The sequence below is a fragment of the Dryobates pubescens genome, chromosome 21 (genome assembly GCF_014839835.1).
Source record: "Dryobates pubescens isolate bDryPub1 chromosome 21, bDryPub1.pri, whole genome shotgun sequence".
In the NCBI taxonomy this organism is placed as follows: Eukaryota; Metazoa; Chordata; class Aves; order Piciformes; family Picidae; genus Dryobates; species Dryobates pubescens.
Window position 1 is genome coordinate 1,952,538 of NC_071632.1, and position 20,063 is coordinate 1,972,600.

Genomic DNA, 20,063 nt, shown 5'->3' on the forward strand with positions numbered 1-20,063 from the left:
TGGTTTCTTTATAGAGCTGACTGATCCCAGAGCTAATTGATGTTAGCCCCATTCAGCAGTTCCTGTCTTTGCTGGGTGGAACCAAATGCCTCTTTGTTCTTTTCTTTCCTCAGTGTTTCAAAGTATTTGCTTCCAATGCCACCAGCAGGCTCCCCTGGCATGCTGCACGAGATGCCTGTACCCAGCTGGGAGGCAACCTGGCCAGCATTCCAAACCAGCAAGTGCAAGGTACCTCTGGAGCTTCTGCTAAAGGGGAAAGCAAGTTAGCTGCCAACACCAAGCTGTGTGGTGCAGCTGACAGCTGGAGGGAAGGATCCATCCAGAGGGACCTGCACAGGCTGCAGAGCTGGGCCCAGGACAGCCTCAGGAGGTTCAACAAGACCAAGGGCAAGGTCCTGCAGCTGGCTCAGGGCAATCCCAGGCACCAACGCAGGCTGGGCAGGGACTGGCTGGAGAGCAGCCTTGAAGAAAAGGCCTTGGGGGTGCTGGGGGAGGAGAAGCTCAACAGGAGCCAGCAGTGAGACCTTGCAGCCCAGAGAGCCAAGCAGAGGCTGGGCTGCAGCAAGAGAAGTGTGGCCAGCAGGGCCAGGGAGGGGATTCTGCCCCTCTGCTCCACTCTGCTGAGACCACAGCTGGAGCTCTGGGGCCAGTTCTGGAGCCTCTGTGCCAGGAAGGATCTGGAGGTGCTGGAAGGTGTCCAGCAAAGGGCCAGGAGGAGGAGCTGAGTGCTGGACACACTCTTCCTCATGCACCCATATGGGCTCACCTCTGGAGCCTGTTTTGGGCAGGTTGTGAGGGGCTTTCCCTCATGAGAAACCTTTACTTCCTTCCAGCTTTCCTGCTCTATCACTTAAAGGCGGCCACGACTGATGTGTGGATTGGGATGAATGACATCAACAGGGAGCTGACATTTCTCTGGACAGATGGCAGCAGTGTTTCCTACACCAACTGGGCTCCTGGTGCCCCAGAGAAGAAACAAAGCTACTTTAACCATTATGACTTGGAAATGCTGACTGACTTCAGTATAGAGGTACAGGAGAGCTGCGTGACCTGTGGCTCCTGGGCAGCCAGATGCCTTTCCTGAAAGGGAAGTTGCAGCAGCAAGCAGGTGTTGAAACAAGTCCTTTAGTGAGCAGAATGGGGCTTAGCAAATCACCTGAGAGCAGCACAAATACACCAAAAATACCTGGCAGAGGCTCTGGAGAAGAGGAACTTTGTACTTTCCATTTGGCCTCGCCTCCCCTCGCCTCCCCTCGCCTCCCCTCCTCTCCCCTCCCCCATCAGGCCAGCACCAGGGATACAGGGGCTTCATCTCCTTCCCTCCTGACACCTTTGGTAACAGCCCTGCCTCTTGCCCTCTCCTCCAGACAGATTGTGTCTCCATGGTGAGGTCTGATGGGAGGTGGAGGGATCAGAGCTGTGACAACGAGGCAGGCTACATATGCCAGCTGGAGCCAGGTGAGTTCTCTCTAAGCCAGGCTCCTCAGCAGAAGTGTCTCAGGTAGATCAGCTGAATGCTTTCAGGATTGCTTTCAGCTTCCAGCCTTATTCTGGCTCTCTCAGGCTTTCAGAGCTCCACCTGTCTTAAAGCTGCTGTGGTTTAGGTATGGTTTGTCCCACAGAAACTGCTGGAGAAGAGCCACTCTCTTAGCTGGGGTGGTGGGGTGGTTCTGGAGGAAATGGGTTTGTTCTCAGTGACAGATGAGGCTTCCAGGCAGCCTCTGTGAGTGCAGTGTCAAACCACGCTCCTGCAGTGACCTCCCCACACTCCTGGCTGCCTCTGAGCAGAGCATTTCATCCTCCCCACATTTCCCCTGGACTTTTGAGGGTGTCAGGGAGTGGTAGGACTGGTGGGGGATGGAGCAAAAGTAGAAATGGGGAGATTGAGATTGGATGTGAGGAAGAAGTTGTTGGCCATGAGGGTGGTGAGAGCCTGGCACAGGTTGCCCAGGGAGGTGGTGGAAGCCTCCTGCCTGGAAGTGTTTGCAGCCAGGCTGGATGTGGCTGTGAGCAACCTGCTGTAGTGGGAGGTGTCCCTGCCCATGGCAGGGGGTTGGGACTGTAACAGTCAATATCTTAAATGTCTAGCCCATAGCAGCTAAGGGACCTGGGGTTCTTTAGTCTGGAGAAGAGGAGGCTCAGGGAAGACCTCATTGCTCTCTACAACTCCCTGGAAGGAGGCTGAAGCCAGGGGGGGTTCATCTCTTCTTAGTAAGGAGTCACAGGATGGGATGTAACAGCCTCAGGTTGCCCCAGGGGATATTTAGGTTGGAGATTAGAAGAAACTTCTTCCCTGAAAGGGTTCTCAAGCAGTGGCACAGGCTGCCCAGGGAGCTGGTTGGATCCTCTGGAGGTGTTTCAGAGAGACAGAGGTGAGATGCTGGTTTAGTCCCAGCCTTAGCAGAGTTAGATCATGGCTGGACTGGGCTGAAACAATTCTGTGCTTCCAAGCCCTCTGCAGCAGTGATCAGAAGCAGCTGTGTGCTCAGCTGTACAGAGTTCAAGCAGGGTAGCTCAAATAGCCTTGTGATGAGGCTTAGTCTGCACTAAGAGGCTTCTAACAGGTAGAGGGAGGGCATCCTCGAGGCATCCTCAAGGCATCCTCAGAGCATTCTCGAGGCATCCTCAGGGCAGCCAGTATTCCACTCTGCTCTTTACATTCATGCCTTTGCTCCATGCTTTACAGCAGGGCTTGGGCTTTGTTCTTTTGTTTGCTTTGGTGTTTTCTGGCCAGGGAGGGTTTGGTAGGGGTGGTTTGTTTCATTGCTTGGGGCTCAGTTTGACCTTCTCTTCCTTTGTTTATTCCCAAGCCAGAGAGGAGTGGGATGTTGGAAATTCATGCATTCAGTTTTTCCTCCACAGCTGCCACACAGACTTCAGCACAAACAACACACACACCCTCTGGCTTTGCCCCTTATGGTGACAGCAGCTACTTGATCATCTCAGCTGAAATGCAATGGGAAGAGGCCAGGAAAAGCTGCCAAGAGAGAGGTGCAGACCTTGCCAGCATTCAGGATGCCCACAGCCACTCATTCCTCTGGATCCAGGTGTTGAAGTATGGAAAACCAGCATGGATTGGTCTTAACAGCAACATGGTAAGTGTTGGGTGGATGGCAGGGGCCTGGTGAGCTCTCCTGCTCTTCAGAGATCTTCTGGATCACCACAGCAGTGCCTGAAGGGGCTGCAAGAAGGCTGCAGGGAGACTGTTTGTAAAGGCCTGCAGGGACAGGACCAGGGGCAATGGCTTCAGACTAGAGCAGAGCAGATTGAGATTGGATGTGAGGAACAAGTTCTGCACCAGGAGGGTGGTGGAACACTGGCACAGGTTGCCCAGGGAGGTGGTTGAGGCTCCATGGCTGGAGATATTCCAGGTGAGGCTGGACAGGGCTCTGGGCAACCTGATCCAGGGGAGGATGTCCCTGCTGAGTGCAGAGGGGTTGGATTGGATGAGCTTTGGAGGTGCCTTCCAACCCAGACCCCATTCTATGACTCTGGTTCTATGGAACAGCTGTACCCTGAATGCTTTACTGTGCATATGCACAGAGCTCTGTTAGAGTTTTCAGACTCTCTTAGGATCAGTTTGACTGGAAAAGCCCTTTCAGCTCATCCAGTCCAACCATTCTCTAACTCTACCAAGGCTGTGCTAACCCATGGCCCTCAGCACCACAGCTCTGCCTCTGGGAAACACCTCCAGGGATGGGCATTCAACCACCTCCCTGGGCAGCCTGTGCCAGGCTTTGAGAACTCTTTCAGGGAAGAAGTTTCTTCTCATATCCAACCTAAGCCTCCCCTCCAGTGTGCACCAAATGGAGCTGAGAGTTACAGGAAAAGATAAGCAAGAGGCAATAGGTGAGAAGAGAAGCAAGAAGTGAGAGCAGAAAGCTTTAGAAATGGTAAAAGCAATAAGTCTGCAGAGCGAGAGTCCCAAGCCAGGATGGGGGCTGCATTAGGTGACCTTTAGAGGTCCCTTCCAACCCAAATCATTCCATGGCTCTGTGATTCTCAGTGCAGCTGCCAGGAAGCAACACTTCACCATTCTGACAGTCTAACTCCCTGCTACACAGCCAGAATTAGGAGTCACCAAAGCCATTGTCTTGGAGTGATGTTTGAAAATGATTTTGAGTGTTTAATGTCAAGAGATTTTCTCCCCAAACAGCTCCCAGCTCTCATTTAAACACAGAGAGGACACTTTCTCTGTAGTCATAGAATGATAGAACCAGAGAAGGTTAGGGGCTGGAAGGGACCTCCAGAGATCATCCAGCCCAGCCCCCTGCCAGAGCAGCAGCACCCAGGGCAGGGCACACAGAACACATCCAGGTGGGGATGGAAAGTCTCCAGAGAAGGAGACTCCACAACCTCTCTGGGCAGCCTGCTCCAGGCCTCCAGCACCCTCACACCACAGAAGTTTCTCCTCATGTTGAGGTGAAACCTCCTGGACTCCAGCTTGTAGTTGTTGGTCCTTGTCCTGTAGCTGGGCACCGCCAAACAGAGCCTGGCCCCTCCATCCTCAGCTGTTGATGGGCATTGCTCAGATCCCTCTCAGCCTTCTCTCCAGACTAACCAGCCCCAGGGCTCTCAGCCTTTCTTCAATAGGAGAGATTCTCTTGATATGAGATTTGGTAAGTGACCCAAGATGCACCCATCTGATTCCCTTGCCGTGCTGTAGAACTTTGTGTCTCTTGAGGAGAAGCCTCCCAAAGTCACTGCACTGCTGGTTGCTGTTCAGCTGCAGTCCTGGTGTAGCTCAGAGCATGGCACAGAGCAGTGCTTAAAACCCCCAGAGCAGCAGAGGGCTGGGCTTGCTTTTCTTTGTCTGAATACCTCAGACAGACACAGGGCACTGCATTAGTGTGCCAGAGCATGAAACAAACCCTGTGAGCAGCACTCCTTTGTTTCCAGACTGGCAGCTACTCCAAATGGACTGACCACTGGAAAACCAGGTACACAAGATGGGCAGCAGGAGAGCCAAGGGAGAACAGTGCTTGTGTCTACCTGGGCCTGGATGATGCCTGGAGAACAGCACCCTGCAATGAAAGCTACTTTGCAGCCTGTAAGAAATCAGATGGTGAGTAAATCTTTATTGATGATCTGGACGAGGGCATTGAGTCCATCAGCAGTAAGTTTGCAGATGACACCAAGCTGGGGGCAGGAGTTGATCTGCTGGAGGGTAGAGAGGCTCTGCAGAGGGACCTGGACAGGCTGGGCAGATGGGCAGAGGCCAAGGACAGGAGATTGAACACATCCAAGTGCCAGGTTCTGTACATTGGCCACAGCAACCCCAGGCAGTGCTACAGGCTGGGGTCAGAGTGGCTGAGAGCAGCCAGGCAGAGAGGGACCTGGGGGTGCTGGCTGATGGTAGACTGAACATGAGCCTGCAGTGTGCCCAGGCAGCCAGGAGGGCCAATGGCATCCTGGCCTGCATCAGGAACAGTGTGGCCAGCAGGAGCAGGGAAGTCATTGTGCCCCTGTACACTGCACTGATTAGGCCTCACCTTGAGTCCTGTGTCCAGTTCTGGGCTCCTCAGTTTAGGAAGGAGGTTGACTTGCTGGAACGAGTCCAGAGAAGGGCAACGAAGCTGGGGAGGGGTCTGGAGCACAGCCCTGTGAGGAGAGGCTGAGGGAGCTGGGGTTGCTTAGCCTGGAGAGGAGGAGACTCAGGGGAGACCTTCTTGCTCTCTCCAACTCCCTGAAGGGAGGCTGTAGCCAGGTGGGGTTGGTCTCTTCTCCCAGGCAGCCAGCAGCAGAACAAGAGGACACAGCCTCAAGCTGTGCCAGGGGAGGTTTAGGCTGGATGATAGGAAGAAGTTCTTCCCAGCAAGAGAGATTGGCCACTGGGATGTGCTGCCCAGGGAGGTGGTGGAGTCACCATCACTGGAGGTGTTCAGGAGGAGACTTGATGGGGTGCTTGGTGCCATGGGTTAGTTGATTAGGTGGTGTTGGATGATAGTTTGGACTTGATGATCTTGAAGCTCTCTTCCAACCTGGTCTATTCTATTCTATATTCTAAATGAATGTCCAGCTGGTGGGCAGCCACAAGTGGTGCTCCCCAGGGCTCAGCACTGCAGCCACTTCTCTCCAGTTCCTTTACTGATGGTCTGGATGAGGGGATCAAGGCACCCTCAGTAGGTTTGCAGATGACAGCAAGCAAGGAGGATATTCTGATCTGCTGGAACCTGATATGCAGGACCAGGGAAGGGATTGTGCCTCTGTGTTGGACACTGGTGAGACACATCTCGAGTACTGGGTTCAGTTTTGGGATCCTCACTCCAAGAAGGACATTGAGGAGCTGGAGCAGGTCCAGAGAAGGGCAACCAAGCTGGGGAAGGGGCTGGGGAAGAGGGCTGGGGAGGAGCAGCTGAGGGAGCTGGGGGTGTTTAGTGTGGAGAAGAGGAGGCTGAGGGGAGACCACTTTGCTCTCTACAGCTCCCTGAGAGGCAGTTGGAACCAGGTGTGTGTTGGTCGCCTCTCCCTAGTAAGGAGTCATAGGTTGGGAAGAAGCTGCCCCAGGGGAGGCTTAAGTTAGAGATTAGAAGAAACTTCGTCCCTGAAAGGGTTCTGAAGCACTGGCACAGGCTGCCCAGGGAGGTGGCTGAATCTCCATCCCTGGAGGTGTATCCAGGAGGCAGAGCTGTGGTGCTGAGGGCCATGGGTCAGCACCAGCCTTGGTAGAGTTAGAGAATGGTTGGACTGGATGATCCTGAAGGTCTTTTCCAACCCAAAGCAGTGATTTTATGGTTCTAGTAATTTGAAAGACCCATTCTTCACTCCATTAGTCTGCCTCATCCCAGAGTCCTTGCTGTGGCTTGGGCCAAAGCTCTCAGAAGAGAGTGCCCCAGGATGGCATCTACCTCCCTGCAGAGCCTGGAGATGTGCTGCTGGCTGACACAGCCTTCCCCTCCCTCCCAGGGGACTCAGCATCACACCTTATGATTCCTTTAGCTGTAGCTCCTACTGACCCTGCACAGCTGCCTGGAGACTGCCCTGAAGCAGAGGACCTGCGAGCTTGGATCCCTCACCGTGGCCACTGCTACTACCTGGAGGCATCAGCGGGGACCAGCTGGGGTCTGGCCTCGCTGGAGTGCACTCGCTTAGGTGAGAGCCTGCAGCTGCTCAGGGCTCCCCAGCAGCTCACACACAACTCACACAGCAATGGAATAAAGACTGGTTCTCTTCCCTCCTTCTGCTTTCTTTGTTTATTTATAACAACAGCAGAGAGGAGAGGCTGAGAGCCCTGGGGCTGTTCAGTCTGGAGAGGAGAAGGCTGAGAGGGATCTGATCAATGTCTATCAATAGCTGAGGGCTGGGGGTCAGGAGGGAAGGGACAGGGACAGGCTCTGCTCACTGTGCCCTGGGATAGGACAAGGGACTATGGATATAAACTGCAGCACAGGAGGTTCCACCTCAACATGAGGAGGAACTTCTTCCCTGTGAGGGTCCCAGAGGCCTGGAGCAGGCTGCCCAGAGAGGTTGTGGAGTCTCCTTCTCTGGAGCCTTTGCAGCCCTGTCTGGATGTGTTCCTGTGTGCCCTGTGCTGGATTCTCTGCTCCTGCTCTGGCAGGGGATTGAGCTCAATGATCTTGGAAGGTCCCTTCCAAACCCTGACATCCTCTGCTCCTGTGCTGAGAGATACTTTATTCCCCTGCCAAGCTGTTCTAGGTCTGGCAGAGGGAAAATAAACTGAGGGAGGCAGCTTTGTGCAGCATTCTGCCCTCTCAGGCACAGTCCAGGTTCCCATCAGCTTTTGGGACACCATCCTGGGTGCAGTGGTAGGGCCCTGAGGCCTGAGCCCCTCCAGCTCTGTGTCCTGCAGCAGAAGCAATGGGGAAGCCTGCAGCTGGTGTGCATGGGGCTGGGAAAGGAGACTGGAGAGACTTGGCAGAGGAGGTCATTCTGTCACCTAGTTATGGTGGTTTGCTTGCTAACCTGCCAGCCTCTAACCCACTCTCAGCCCCAGCAGAAGAAGGACACAGAGCTGTTGGAGTGAGTGCAGAGGAGGCCACAAGGATGCTGCTGGAGCAGCTCTGCTGTGAGCACAGGCTGAGGGAGCTGGGGCTGAGCAGCCTGGGGGAGAGAAGGCTCCAGGGGGACCTCAGAGCTGCCTGCCAGCACCTGAAGGGATCCTACAGGAAGGCTGCAGAGAGACTTTTCCTGAGGGTGTCTGGAGCCAGGCCAAGGGGGGAATGGTTTGAAGCTGAGGCAGAGCAGGGTTAGGCTGGAGCTGAGGGTGAAGTTCTTCCCCATGAAGAACCCCAGGTGAGACTCTGGCACAGGCTGCTCAGGGAGGTTCTGATTGCCCCCTCCCTGGGGGTATTTAAGGCCAAGTGTAGCTGAGAGGTGTCCCTGCCCATGGCAGGGGGTTGGAGTAGATGATCTCTGAGGTCCCTTCCAACCTGAGCTGTTCTCTGATCCTATGACTCTGTCACTAGGATTCAGTAGGTCTATCACTCTGTGATTCCATGATTCTGTAACTAGGATTGTATGACTCCATGACTCTCTGACTCTGTGACTCTGATGTCTTCCAGGTGCTACCTTGGTGTCAATAGAAAGCATTGATGAATCTGACTTTCTGATCCATGCCATCCATCCCCTGGGAAACAAAGTAGGAGGCTTCTGGATAGGACTGTACCAAAATGTGGATGGTAATCCCTCACTCACAGTGTTGAACTGACAAAATGCTTTGCTAACACAAGAGAACCAAAGCCAACTGTAGTCATATGACATGGTGCTGTGCTCTCCTGCTCAGAAACCAGTTGCTACTACATGTTAGGAGCTAAGGAGTTGAAATATCCATGGGAGAGGTTTTAATGTTTGTTTTTGCTCTGCATGGTGCCCTGTAGGCCAGTGGCTGTGGCTAGATAATGCTTCACTGGCCTTTGTCAACTGGAAGGAGAAAGAGTCCAGTGGGCTGCATGGCTGTGTGGAGATGACTGCAGCAGCTGGTTCCTGGGATGACATCAACTGCTCCTCTCAGAAAGGATTTATCTGCAAAAAACCCAAAGGTGAGGCCCCAGGGACCCAGGCCCCAGGGACAGAGCAGGTCTGTCTGGGAGGAGCTGTGAGAATCCTCCACCACTTCTGGAAGGAATTCCTGAGAGTTTGGCAGATCCCAACTCTGTCAACATCTGTAACCAAGAATCATAGAATCAAGGAATGGTTTGGGTTGGATGGGGCCTTGAAGATCATCCAGTTCCATCTCCCCAGCCATCAGCAGGGACACCTTCCACCAGCCCAGGTTGCTCCAGGTCCCATCCAACCTGGCTTTCAACACTGCCAGCCTTGGAGCCTCCACAGCTTCTCTGGGCAACCTGTTCCAGTGCCTCACCATCCTCATAGGGAAGAATTTCCTCCTGGTGTCCAATCTCAATCCAGCTTCTTCCAGTTTGCAGCCATTGCCCCTCACCCTGTCACCCCAAGCCTTTCTCAACAGTCCCTCCCTCTCCTGGAGCCCCTTTCAGGTACTGGAAGGCTGCTCTGAGGTCTGTCCAGAGTCTTCTCTTCTCCAGGCTGAACAGCCCCAACTCTCCCAGCCTGACAGCAGAGGTGCTCCAGCATTCAGATCATCTTCATGAGCTCCTCTGGACCTGCTCTAACAGGTCCATGTCCTCCTTGTGTTGAGGGCTCCAGAGCTGGGCACAGGACTCCAGGGGCAGTCTCACTAGCTCACAGCAGTGACACAATTCCCTCCCTCGAGCTGCTGCCCACAGCTGGGGATCAGCCCAGCACAGGGCTGGTTTGTGTGCTCTGAGTGCACTTTGCCAGCTCATGTTGAGCTTCTCCTCACCCAGGGCTCCCAAGTGCTTCTCCTCAGCACTGCTCTCCATACATTCCCTGCCCAGCCTGGATTTGAGCTTGGGATTGCCCTGACCCAGGTGCAGCACCTTGCCCTTGGCTTTGTCGAACCTCTGCAGCTCTGCAGCCTGTCCAGGAAGGCTGGAGGGACAGGAAGCCTGTCCTCTGGATGGATCCCTTCCCTCCAGAATGCCAACACACCACCCTGCTTGGTGTCATCAGCAAAAGAGCTGCTGGTGCTCCAATCCCACTGCCCATGTTGCTGGCAGAGATGTTAAACAGCACTGCTCCCAGTACTATCCCAAACCCCAGTTACCACCCACCAGCTGCTGATTTCCATGCTTAAATCAACACAAGCCCATGGCAGGAGATCCTGCCCCTGCTCCAGGCCTCCAGCACCCTCACACCACAGAAGTTTCTCCACATCTTGAGGTGGAACCTCCTGGGTTCCAGCTTGTTCCTCTTGTTCCTTGTCCTATCCCTGGGCATCACCAAACAGAGCCTGGCCCCTTCACCCTGCCCCCCAGCCCTCAGCTATTGATAGACATTGATCAGATCCCTCTCAGCCTTCTCCTCTGCAGCCTGAACAGCCCCAGGGCTCTCAGCCTTTCTTCACAGCAGAGCTGTTCCAGTCCCTTCCTCATCTTCACAGCTCTGTGTTAGACTCTCCCCAGCAGGTCTCAGTCTCTCTTGAGCTGGGGAGCCCCAGAGTGGACACAGCTGTCTTGACCCAGGATGGTTTTTCTGTCTTTGTAAGAACACTCACTGTGTTTAACTCTGCTTCATTTCTGAGTGTCAGACCCTGTGTGCACCTCTTCCACAAGGCCTTCATAAAGCTCATTTCTTTGGCTCTTTCCTGGGGAAGCCAACAGCCCTGACTCAGGGAGAACTTTCTAGGGAAAAAAATATTGAAGATTCTTAAATTTCATTGTTAAGGGCAGGATCCTGCTGGAGCTGCAGAGCTTCCTCAAAGGTGCTGGAAGGTGTCCAGAGAAGGGCCATGAGGAGGAGCAGAGGGCTGGAGCTGCTCTGCTGTGAGCACAGACTGAGGGAGTTGGGGTTGTGCAGGCTGGAGAGGAGAAGGCTCCCAGGAGACCTAATTGTGGCCTTCCAGGACCTGCAGGGGGCTCCAAGAAAGCTGGGGAGGGACTTTTGAGGGTGTCAGGGAGGGATAGGACTGGGGGGGATGGAGCAAAAGTAGAAGTGGGGAGATTGAGATTGGCTGTGAGGAAGAAGTTGTTCCCCATGAGGGTGGTGAGAGCCTGGCACAAGTTGCCCAGGGAGGTGGTGGAAGCCTCATCCTCATCCTCAACAAGACCAAGGGCAGGGTCCTGCAGCTGGGTGGAGGCAATCCCAGGCACAAATGCAGGCTGGGCAGGGACTGGCTGGAAAGCAGCCCTGAGGAGAGAGACTTGGGGGTGCTGGGGGAGGAGAAGCTCAGCAGGAGCCAGCAGTGAGCACTTGCAGCCCAGAGAGCCAAGCAGAGCCTGGGCTGCAGCAAGAGAAGTGTGGCCAGCAGGGCCAGGGAGGGGATTCTGCCCCTCTGCTCAGCTCTGGGGAGACCTCACCTGGAGTACTGCCTCCAGTTCTGGAGCCCCTATCACAAGAGGGATCTGGAGGTGCTGGAAGGTGTCCAGAGAAGGGCCACCAGGATGAGCAGAGGGCTGGAGCTGCTCTCCTGTGAGCACAGACTGAAGGAGTTGGGGCTGTTCAGTCTGGAGAAGAGAAGGCTCCAAGGTGACCTCATTGTGGCCTTCCAGGATCTGAAGGGGGCTCCAAGAAGGCTGGGGAGGGACTGCTCAGGATCTCAGGCAGTGATAGGACTAGGGGGAATGGAATGAAGCTGGAGGTGGGGAGATTGAGGCTGGAGGGGAGGAGGAAGTTCTTCCCCATGAGAGTGGTGAAGCCCTGGAATGGGTTGTCCAGGGAGGTGGTTGGGGCCCTGTCCCTGGAGGTGTTTAAGCCCAGGCTGGATGAGTATCACAGTATCACAGTAACTAAGGTTGGAAGAGACCCCAAGGATCATCAAGTCCAACCTGTTCCAACAGACCTCACAACTAGATCATGGCACCAAGTGCCACGTCCAATCTCCCCTTGAACACCTCCAGGGACGGCGACTCCACCACCTCCCTGGGCAGCCCATTCCAATGACGAACGACTCGCTCAGTGAAGAACTTTTTCCTCACCTCGAGTCTAAACCTCCCCTGACACAACTTGAGACTGTGTCCCCTTGTTCTGGTGCTGGTTGCGAGGCTGTGGCCAGGCTGATCTAGTGTGGGGTGTCCCTGCCCAAGGCAGGGGGGTTGGGACTAGATGATCCTTGTGGTCCCTTCCAACCCTGACTGACACTATCATCCCTGGAGGCTTTGAAGGCCAGGCTGGAGGTGGCTGTGAGCAACCTGCTGTAGTGTGAGGTGTCCCTGGCCATGGCAGGGGGGGTGGCACTCACTGAGCCTTGAGGTCCCTTCCAGCCCTGACAGTTCTGTGGTTCTGAGCAATTAAAGCCCAGAGTTGTACCTCCTGCTCTCAGTCAGCTCAAACTAACATCTCAGGACAACTGTGGAACATGTTTTGGAATGAAGCTGGGTAGCAGCAATTTAGTGCTGGTAGATCTAAAAGCAAGGTAAGGTTTCAGATGAGTGAATATTCTCTGCTGGGGATGTTAAGGAGGAAGGTGAAGCCTTGGCAATGCAGTTTTCAACCTGCCTTTGCTGTGCTGTGTCAGAGCCATGGCTGCTGTTGTTGCAGCCACAGTGCTGCCCGGGGGTGGCTGCTGTGCAGTGTGAGCTGAGCACTCCCAGTTGTCACAACTGCCAACTCTAATGAAGTGCCTTTTCATTTCCCTCTGACATCCACTGCAGCTGAGCCAAGTGGGAGCCCTCTGCAGCACCAAGGTAAGAGCTTCCATAAGAAAATCAATCAAAAGAGATGAGGAACCCAAAGGAGCTTCCCCAAACCACCCCCTTTTAGAGAACAAGTCCTGCTGGCACTGCCTGGCGTGGATGCATGGCTGGAAATCACTCAGGGGGAGCCCCTGGGGCCTTCTGCATGCACACAACCACTCTGGTGTGTTCTGTTCAGGGTTGGGCAGCTCAGTCCAAGAGAGATGTGGAGGTGATGGAGCAGAGGAGGGCAAGGAAGGAGTGAAGGGCCTGGAGGATAAATCTTGTGAGGAGTGACTGAGGGAGCTGGGGATGGTTAGTGTGAAAGAGAGGAGGCTGAGGGGAGACCTCCTGGCTGTCTACAGCTCCCTGAAAGGAGGTTGTGGAGAGCTTGGTGCTGGTCTCTTCTCCCAGGTAATCAGTGACAGAACAAGAGGGAATGGCCTCAAGCTGCAGCAGGGCAGGGGTAGACTGGGCAGGAGGAAACATTTGTTCCCAGCCAGAGAGGTCAGAGATTGGCAGAGGCTGCCCAGGGAGGTGGTGGAGCCCCCAAGCCTGGCTGTGTTTGAAGGTGGTTTGGCTGTGGTGCTTGGGGCTATGGTTTAGGGGTGAGCCTTGCAGAGCAGGGTCAGTGGTTGGACTTGGTGACCCCAGGGGGCTTTTCCAACCTCACTGACTTGGTGACTGTGTGATTATGTTTTTGGCTGACTGGACAGCTGCAGGGCTGACCCTGAGCTGAGCAGCTCAGCAGTGGCCCAGCTGGTGACAGGAGGCACTGAGAGCTCTCACTGGGCTGTAGGTGCAAAATTCTTCCACAGACACCACTGCACATCATGTGACACAAATACTGTGAAACTCCTTTCCCAGTGATGAGCATCCCATGGCAGAGAATCAGAATAGCTCTGCCTGGAAGAGACCTCCAGGCTCAGCCAGTCCAACCTTTGAGGCAGCACTGCAGGCTCAGCACCAAACCATGGCCCTAAGCACCAGCTCCACACACTGCTTCAACACCTCCAGGGATGGGGACTCCAGCACTGCCCTGGGCACAACATTCCAAGGCCTCAGAACCCTTCCAGGCAAGAAAGATTTCCTAGCAGCCAGCCTGAACCTCCCCTGGGGCAGCTTGCAACCATTGCCTCTGCTCCTGGCCCTTGCCACCAAGGAGCAGAGGCTGTCCCCTCCTCACTGCAACCTCCCTGCAGGGAGCTGCAGAGAGCAAGGAGGTCTCCCTCAGCCTCCTCTTCTCCAGCCTCAACACCCCCAGCTCCCTCAGCCCCTCCTCCAGCCCAGGGGCTCCAGGCCCTTCTCCAGCCTGCCTGCCCTGCTCTGCACAGGCTCCAGCCCCTCAGTGTCCTTCCTGCAGGGAGGGCCCAGAGCTGAGCACAGCACTCCAGGGGTGTCCACACCTTAGCATAGTTTTCCCTTTCATTCTTACAAGCACCCTCTGCACACTCTGTGTTTTCAGCTGTAATCCAGATCCACTAAGGTTACAGAATTCCAGACTGGTGGTTGCTGGAAGGGACCTGTGGGGATCACTGAGTCCAACCCCACTGCTACCCCAAGGTCACCCAGGGCAGCTCACACAGAGCACATGCAGGTGGGGTTGGAAAGTCTCCAGAGCAGGAGACTCCACAACATCTCTGGGCAGCCTGCTGCAGGGCCCCAGCACCCCCAGGGAAGTTTCCCCTCATGTTTAAGTGAATCCACGTTAGCTTTAGCCACAGAGTCCTGTACTCAGCAGCAGGCACTCGGGGCTCAGATTTACACTGAGGCAGGAGAGAAGAGCTCCTCCTTGTTGCTCACGTTGTCTGAGGGATTAAAAGCTGCTCAGCTTTCTCACAGCTCTCTGCATTCCTTTCAGGGAAGGGGCAGCACGGAGAGACTCCCCCAGCTGTTCACCTCTCTGTCTGGCCTCTCCTTGCCTTGGCTCTTGTCACCCTGCTGGGGGCTGCCCTCGCAGGCTATTTCTACCAGAGAAAAAGACAGCACCAACCATCAGCACATCCTGGCCATGAAACACTTCTCTGATGATGTGCTGGTGGCTGAAGGACTGCTGGGGATGGGGCCTGTGACCTGTGCCTACTCGGAGGAGGAGGTGTGCTGACATTAAAGGCTGTATCTGTTGAAGTTCCCCAGTGTGGCTGTCTGTAACCCTAGCTTCAAACCCTCTCCTCTTTGGGCACTGCCAGCCCCCTGAGTGGCATCCACACTGCACACACTGCATGGCTGGGAGCAGGCAGGAGGTCCTGCAGTGCCTCAACAAAGGTATGGCTGTGAATCACAGGATCATGGAATCACAGAACATGGAGTCACAGATTCAGAGAGTCATCAATTCACAGAATCATTGAATCATAGAATGCTTTGGGTTGGAAAGGTCCTCCAAAGCCAACCCCTCCTGCACTCAGCAGGGACATCCCCCACTGGATCAGGTTGCCCAGAGCCTTGTCCAGCCTCACCTGGAATATCTCCAGGGATGGAGCCTCAGCCACCTCCCTGGGCAACCAGTTCCAGTGTTCCACCACCCTCCTGGTGCAGAACTTGTTCCTCACATCCAATCTCAGTCTGCCCTGCTCTGGTCTGAGGAGAGCAAAGGTACTGAGAAGAGCTACAGAAGCCCCCAGTGAGCAGGAATGTGCAGTGAAGTGTGGCTGCTGGGCAGCACTCTGCTCCTATCACTTTGTGGATACTGCAAAGAACTTAAAAGGATAAAATCTGCCCAGCTCTGTTGCAGCCTTGGACTCTTTTTGCTCCACAGGCTTTGCTTCTCCAGCCCAGCACTGTTATTGCTCCTGAGGGCTGTGCCCTGCCACACTGACCAGATGATCCTTCACATAGGGCCTGCAGAGAGCCTGGGGACAGCAAAGCTTCCACTCTCATTGTCTGCTATGGGAAACAAAGGCAACATCAGCAGGGAAAGTTAGGCTCAGGTGTTGGTTTTGGTCTCCTTTCAATGTGATGATTGAATGGCTCAGTGTCCAGATGGAGAGGGGAGAGCAGTGGTGTCTCTCAAGGCTCTGCACTGGCACCAGAGCTGTTCAATGTTTTCATCAATGCAGTGAGACTGAGGCAGCAAGTCTGCAGATGATGCCAGGCTGAGTGGTGTGGTTGATGGGACTAATGCCTGGGATGGGAGCCAGGCAGAAGGACCTAGACAGGCTGAGAGGTGGCTGAGGAGACCCTCATGAGGTTCAATAGGGCAAAGTGCAAGGATCTGCACCTGGGCTGGGGCAACCCTGGACATCAATCTGGCCTGAGGGCTGATGAGATTGAGAGCAGCCCTGCAGAGAAGAGCTTGGGGGTGCTGGTGGGGGAGAAGCTGGGCAGGAGCCAGCAATGGGCACTGGCAGCACAGGAGGCCAAGGGCAGCCTGGGCTGCATCCAAAGCAGTGTGGCCAGAGCCAGAGAGAGAGGATCCTGCCCCTCTGCTCTGCTCTGGGGAGGCCTCACCTGCAGGGCTGGGGCCAGCTCTGGGACCTCCAACTCAAGAGATACCTGGACCTGATGGAGAGAGACCAGAGGAGGCCACAAAGATGATCAGAGAGCTGAAGAACCCCTACTGTGGGGACAGGCTGAGAGAGTTAGAGCTGTTCAGCCTGGAGAAAGGAAGGGAGACCTTAGAGCTGCATTTCAATACCTGCAGGGGACCTCCAGGCAGGCTGGGGAGGGACTGTTCAGAAGGGGCTGTGGGGATAGGACAAGGGGCAATGGTTTGAAACTGGAGCAGGGCAGAGTCAGGTTGGACACCAGGAGGAAGTTCTGCACAGGGAGGTTGGGGAGACACTGGAACAGGTTGCCCTGGGAGGTGGTTGAGCCCTGTCCCTGGAGACATTCAAGCTCAGCCTGGCTGTGTCCCTGGGCAGCCTGCTCTAGCTGGAGCTGTCCCTGCTGCCTGCAGGGGGTTGGGCAAGATGCCCTTGGAGGGTCCCTTCCCACCCAATGCACTCTGATTTGTTACCTGTAGAGTGCTCACCAACAGCAGTGAAGCTTTTCTCACCCTTGCATCCTCCCTCCTTGTGGTTAATGCTTTGAAATAAATAAAGTCCAATGGCATAACTTGCAGCTGTGGACATCCCTGTGGATCACAGGAGAGGAAAGGGGAAGGGAAGGGCTCCACAAATGAAAATCTTCAACAAGGTGGTGAAGAGAGGCTTAAAAGAATCCTTGTGTGATGTCTCTGTGCTTGCCCACAGGCTGGCACCTCCATGTGTGAGGCATTGCTGCTCTTTAGCTGTCCCAGCAGAGGCCTTTCAGCATTGTGCCACAGCTGTGTACCCCTACAGAGCACAGGCTGCTTCTGCCTCTGCCCACCAGGTCAGGCTTTGGCTTGCTGACCACAGTCCTTTTAAAGCAGCTGCTTTTAAAAGTGACCTGGTACCCTGTGTCCACCCACTGGACTGGACTCTCTGGGCCTCCTGGAGGTCTGTAACTGTATGTTTCTTAAAGGCTCCCATTTCAAACCAGGGCATGAACATGTTCTTTCCCTCTACCACAATGTGGTGGGTTGAAATTTCCCCCCAGCATTCACTCTGCCAGCCCAGCTCAGCAGGAAGCAATGCAAGCTGTATGTACAGGCAACACTACACTCTGCAGTGAGTGCAAGGGATGTGTACAACATATCCAGGAGTTACAACATGTGCAGGGATTGACAACAAACAGCACAACAACCTCCCTGGTCAAAGACCAGGGCAAGCTACCAGCTTCTCCTTCCCTGCCTACCCAGACCCCCCTGGACAAAAGGGAGAAGAGAAAGCAGCAGAGAAAGTTGCTGTTAGAGTTAACCACAACAATGCAGCCAAGGTCAAGCAGAAGCAGGTTAGTGTCACTCCAGAGTGAAGAAGAGAGAATCACAGCATCACCAAGGTTGGAAGAGACCTCAAAGATCATCAAGTCCAACCTCTCACCACAGACCTCATGACTAGACCATGGCACCAAGTGCCACATCCAATCCCCTCTTGAACATCTCCAGGGATGGGGACTCCACCACCTCCCTGGGCAGCACATCCCAATGACAAATGACTCTCTTTGTGAAGAACTTTCTCCTCACCTCCAGCCTAAACCTCCCCTGGCACAGCTTGAGACTGTGTCCTCTTGTTCTGCTGCTGGGTGCCTGGGAGAAGAGACCAACCCCCACCTGGCTACAACCTCCCTTCAGGGAGTTGGAGAGAGCAATGAGGTCTCCCCTGAGCCTCCTCTTCTGCAGGCTAAGCAACCCCAGCTCCCTCAGCCTCTCCTCACAGGGCTGTGCTCCAGACCCCTCCCCAGCTTTGTTGCCCTTCTCTGGACACCTTCCAGCATCTCAACCTCCTTCCTAAACTGACAAGCCCAGAACTGGACACAGGACTCAAGGTGTGGCCTAACCAATGCAGAGTACAGGGCACAATGACTTCCCTGCTCCTGCTGGCCACACTGTTCCTGATGCAGGCCAGGATGCCATTGGCCTCCTTGGCCCCCTGGGCACACTGCTGGCTCATGTTTAGGCAGCTGTCAATCAGCACCCCCAGGTCCCTTTCTGTTTGGCAGCTCTCAGCCACTCTGACCCCAGCCTGTAGCTCTGCAATAAGGCTGGTGTTGATCTGTTAAGGGGCAGAAGGGCTCTCTGGAAGGATCTTGCCAGGCTAGACAGATGGGCATAGGCCAACAGGATGGCACTGAACAAGTCCAAGTGCTGGGTGCTGCACTTTGGCCACAGCAACCCCATGCAGAGCTACAGGCTGGAGTCAGAGTGGCTGAGAGCAGCCAGGCAGAAAGGGACCTGGGGGTAGTGGTTGACAACAGCTGAACATGAGCCAGCAGTGTGCCCAAGGTGGCCAAGAAGGCCAAGGGCATCCTGGCCTGCATCAGGAACAGTGTGGCCAGCAGGAGCAGGGAAGTCATTGTGCCCTGTGCTCAGCACTGCTCAGGCCACACCTTGAGTCCTGTGTCCAGTTCTGGGCCCCTCAGTTTAGGAAGGAGGTTGAGATGCTGGAAGGTGTCCAGAGAAGGGCAACAAAGCTGGGGAGGGGTCTGGAGCACAGCCCTGTGAGGAGAGGCTGAGGGAGCTGGGGTTGCTTAGCCTGCAGAAGAGGAGGCTCAGGGGAGACCTCATTGCTGTCTACAACTCCCTGCAGGGAGGTTGTGGCCAGGAAGGGGTTGGTCTCTTCTCCCAGGGAGGCACCCAGCACCAGAACAAGAGGACACAGTCTCAAGTTGTGCCAGAGGAGATTTAGGCTTGAGGTGAGGAGGAAAGTTCTTCCCAGAGAGAGTTGTTAGCTGTTGGAGTGCGCTGCCCAGGGAGGTGTTTAAGGAGGTGTTTAAGAAGAGCCTGGCTGAGGCACTTGGTGCCATGGTTGGGTTGATCAGATGGTGCTGGGTGATAGGTTGGACTTGGTGACCTCTGAGGTCTTTTCCAACCTGGTTAATTCTATACTGTTCTGTTCTAATAAACCTCTCTGTGCAGACCATTTGAGTGTTTTGTCAGCCTCTCAGTGAAAAAGTTGTTGCAGCCAGCAGGGCTGGGAAGGTTCTCCTCTCCCTCTGCTCTGCCCTGCTGAGCCCACAGCTGCCATCCTGTGTCCAGTTTGGGGCTCTCCAGTTCAAGAGAGAGACCTACTGGAGAGCTACAAGGATGATGAAGGGATCTGGAACATCTCCCCTGTGAAGAGAGACTGAGAGCCCTGGGGCTGTTTAGTCTGGAGATGAGAAGGTTGAGAGGGATCTGATCAATGTCTGAAAGGAAATTTGTTTGCTCTGAGGGTGCTGGAGCCTGGAGAAGGCTGCCCAGAGAGGTTGTGGAGTCTCCTGCTCTGGAGACTTTCCAAGCCCACCTGGATGTGTTCTGTGTGCCCTGCCCTGGCTGCTGCTGCTCTGGCAGGGGGTTGGACTGGATGGTCTCTGGAGGTCCCTTCCAACCTCTACCACTCTGTGGATCTGGGATTCTGTGTTGCACTTCCCCATGTCCCATTGCTGGGGGCTGGAGCAGAGCCTGAGTCTTTCACTGGTGATCTTTCACTGCTTGTGCTGCACTCTCAAGTTGCTTGTAAGGAGGTCTGTGCCGTGGAGCACCCCAACAAGTGACCTGAAAATGACACTAGCAAAGCCCCAGCACAAGGCAGGCATCTCCCCCTCCACCCCCCAGGCTGGAGCCCTGAGTTTCAGAGCAGAGCTGTGTCTGCCCTGTGCTCTCCAGCTGTCCCTCACTGCCATGTGACAGCAGAGTTCCTCATTTAGAGAGCAGAGCCTCATCCAGCAGCCCTCTGACACAGAGGGGAACCTGTTGCCATCCTCACTCAGGAGGATTGTACAGGCTGCCAGCTTTTGGTAGAGGAATGAAGAGCAAGTCACCTCTGCAATGAGTTTCCCCAGCTTGCTGGCCTTGCTTTCCCTTCTGCATGGCTCACCCAGTCCCTGGGTAAG

General features: G+C 54.8%; 2 protein-coding genes across 2 annotated transcripts in view; both read left to right on the plus strand.

Moving 5' to 3' along the window:
• LOC104310167 (macrophage mannose receptor 1) overlaps positions 1–14,813 on the plus strand; it is a 57,400-nt gene extending 42,587 nt beyond the window's left edge. Inside the window, exons 21-30 of the mRNA XM_054171272.1 lie at positions 114–228; positions 834–1,030; positions 1,368–1,458; positions 2,863–3,095; positions 4,900–5,065; positions 6,940–7,092; positions 8,523–8,639; positions 8,838–8,999; positions 12,651–12,683; positions 14,533–14,813. Coding sequence (XP_054027247.1) covers positions 114–228; positions 834–1,030; positions 1,368–1,458; positions 2,863–3,095; positions 4,900–5,065; positions 6,940–7,092; positions 8,523–8,639; positions 8,838–8,999; positions 12,651–12,683; positions 14,533–14,699 — 1,434 coding nt within the window. The 3' untranslated portion in view covers positions 14,700–14,813. The remainder of the gene's footprint in view (positions 1–113; positions 229–833; positions 1,031–1,367; positions 1,459–2,862; positions 3,096–4,899; positions 5,066–6,939; positions 7,093–8,522; positions 8,640–8,837; positions 9,000–12,650; positions 12,684–14,532) is intronic.
• Positions 14,814–14,893: 80 nt separating this feature from the next.
• The window catches only part of LOC104310166 (macrophage mannose receptor 1), a 62,581-nt gene continuing 57,411 nt past the window's right edge, over positions 14,894–20,063 (plus strand). The window contains exon 1 of the mRNA XM_054171158.1: positions 14,894–14,936. Within this exon, the coding sequence (XP_054027133.1) occupies positions 14,894–14,936 (43 nt within the window). The remainder of the gene's footprint in view (positions 14,937–20,063) is intronic.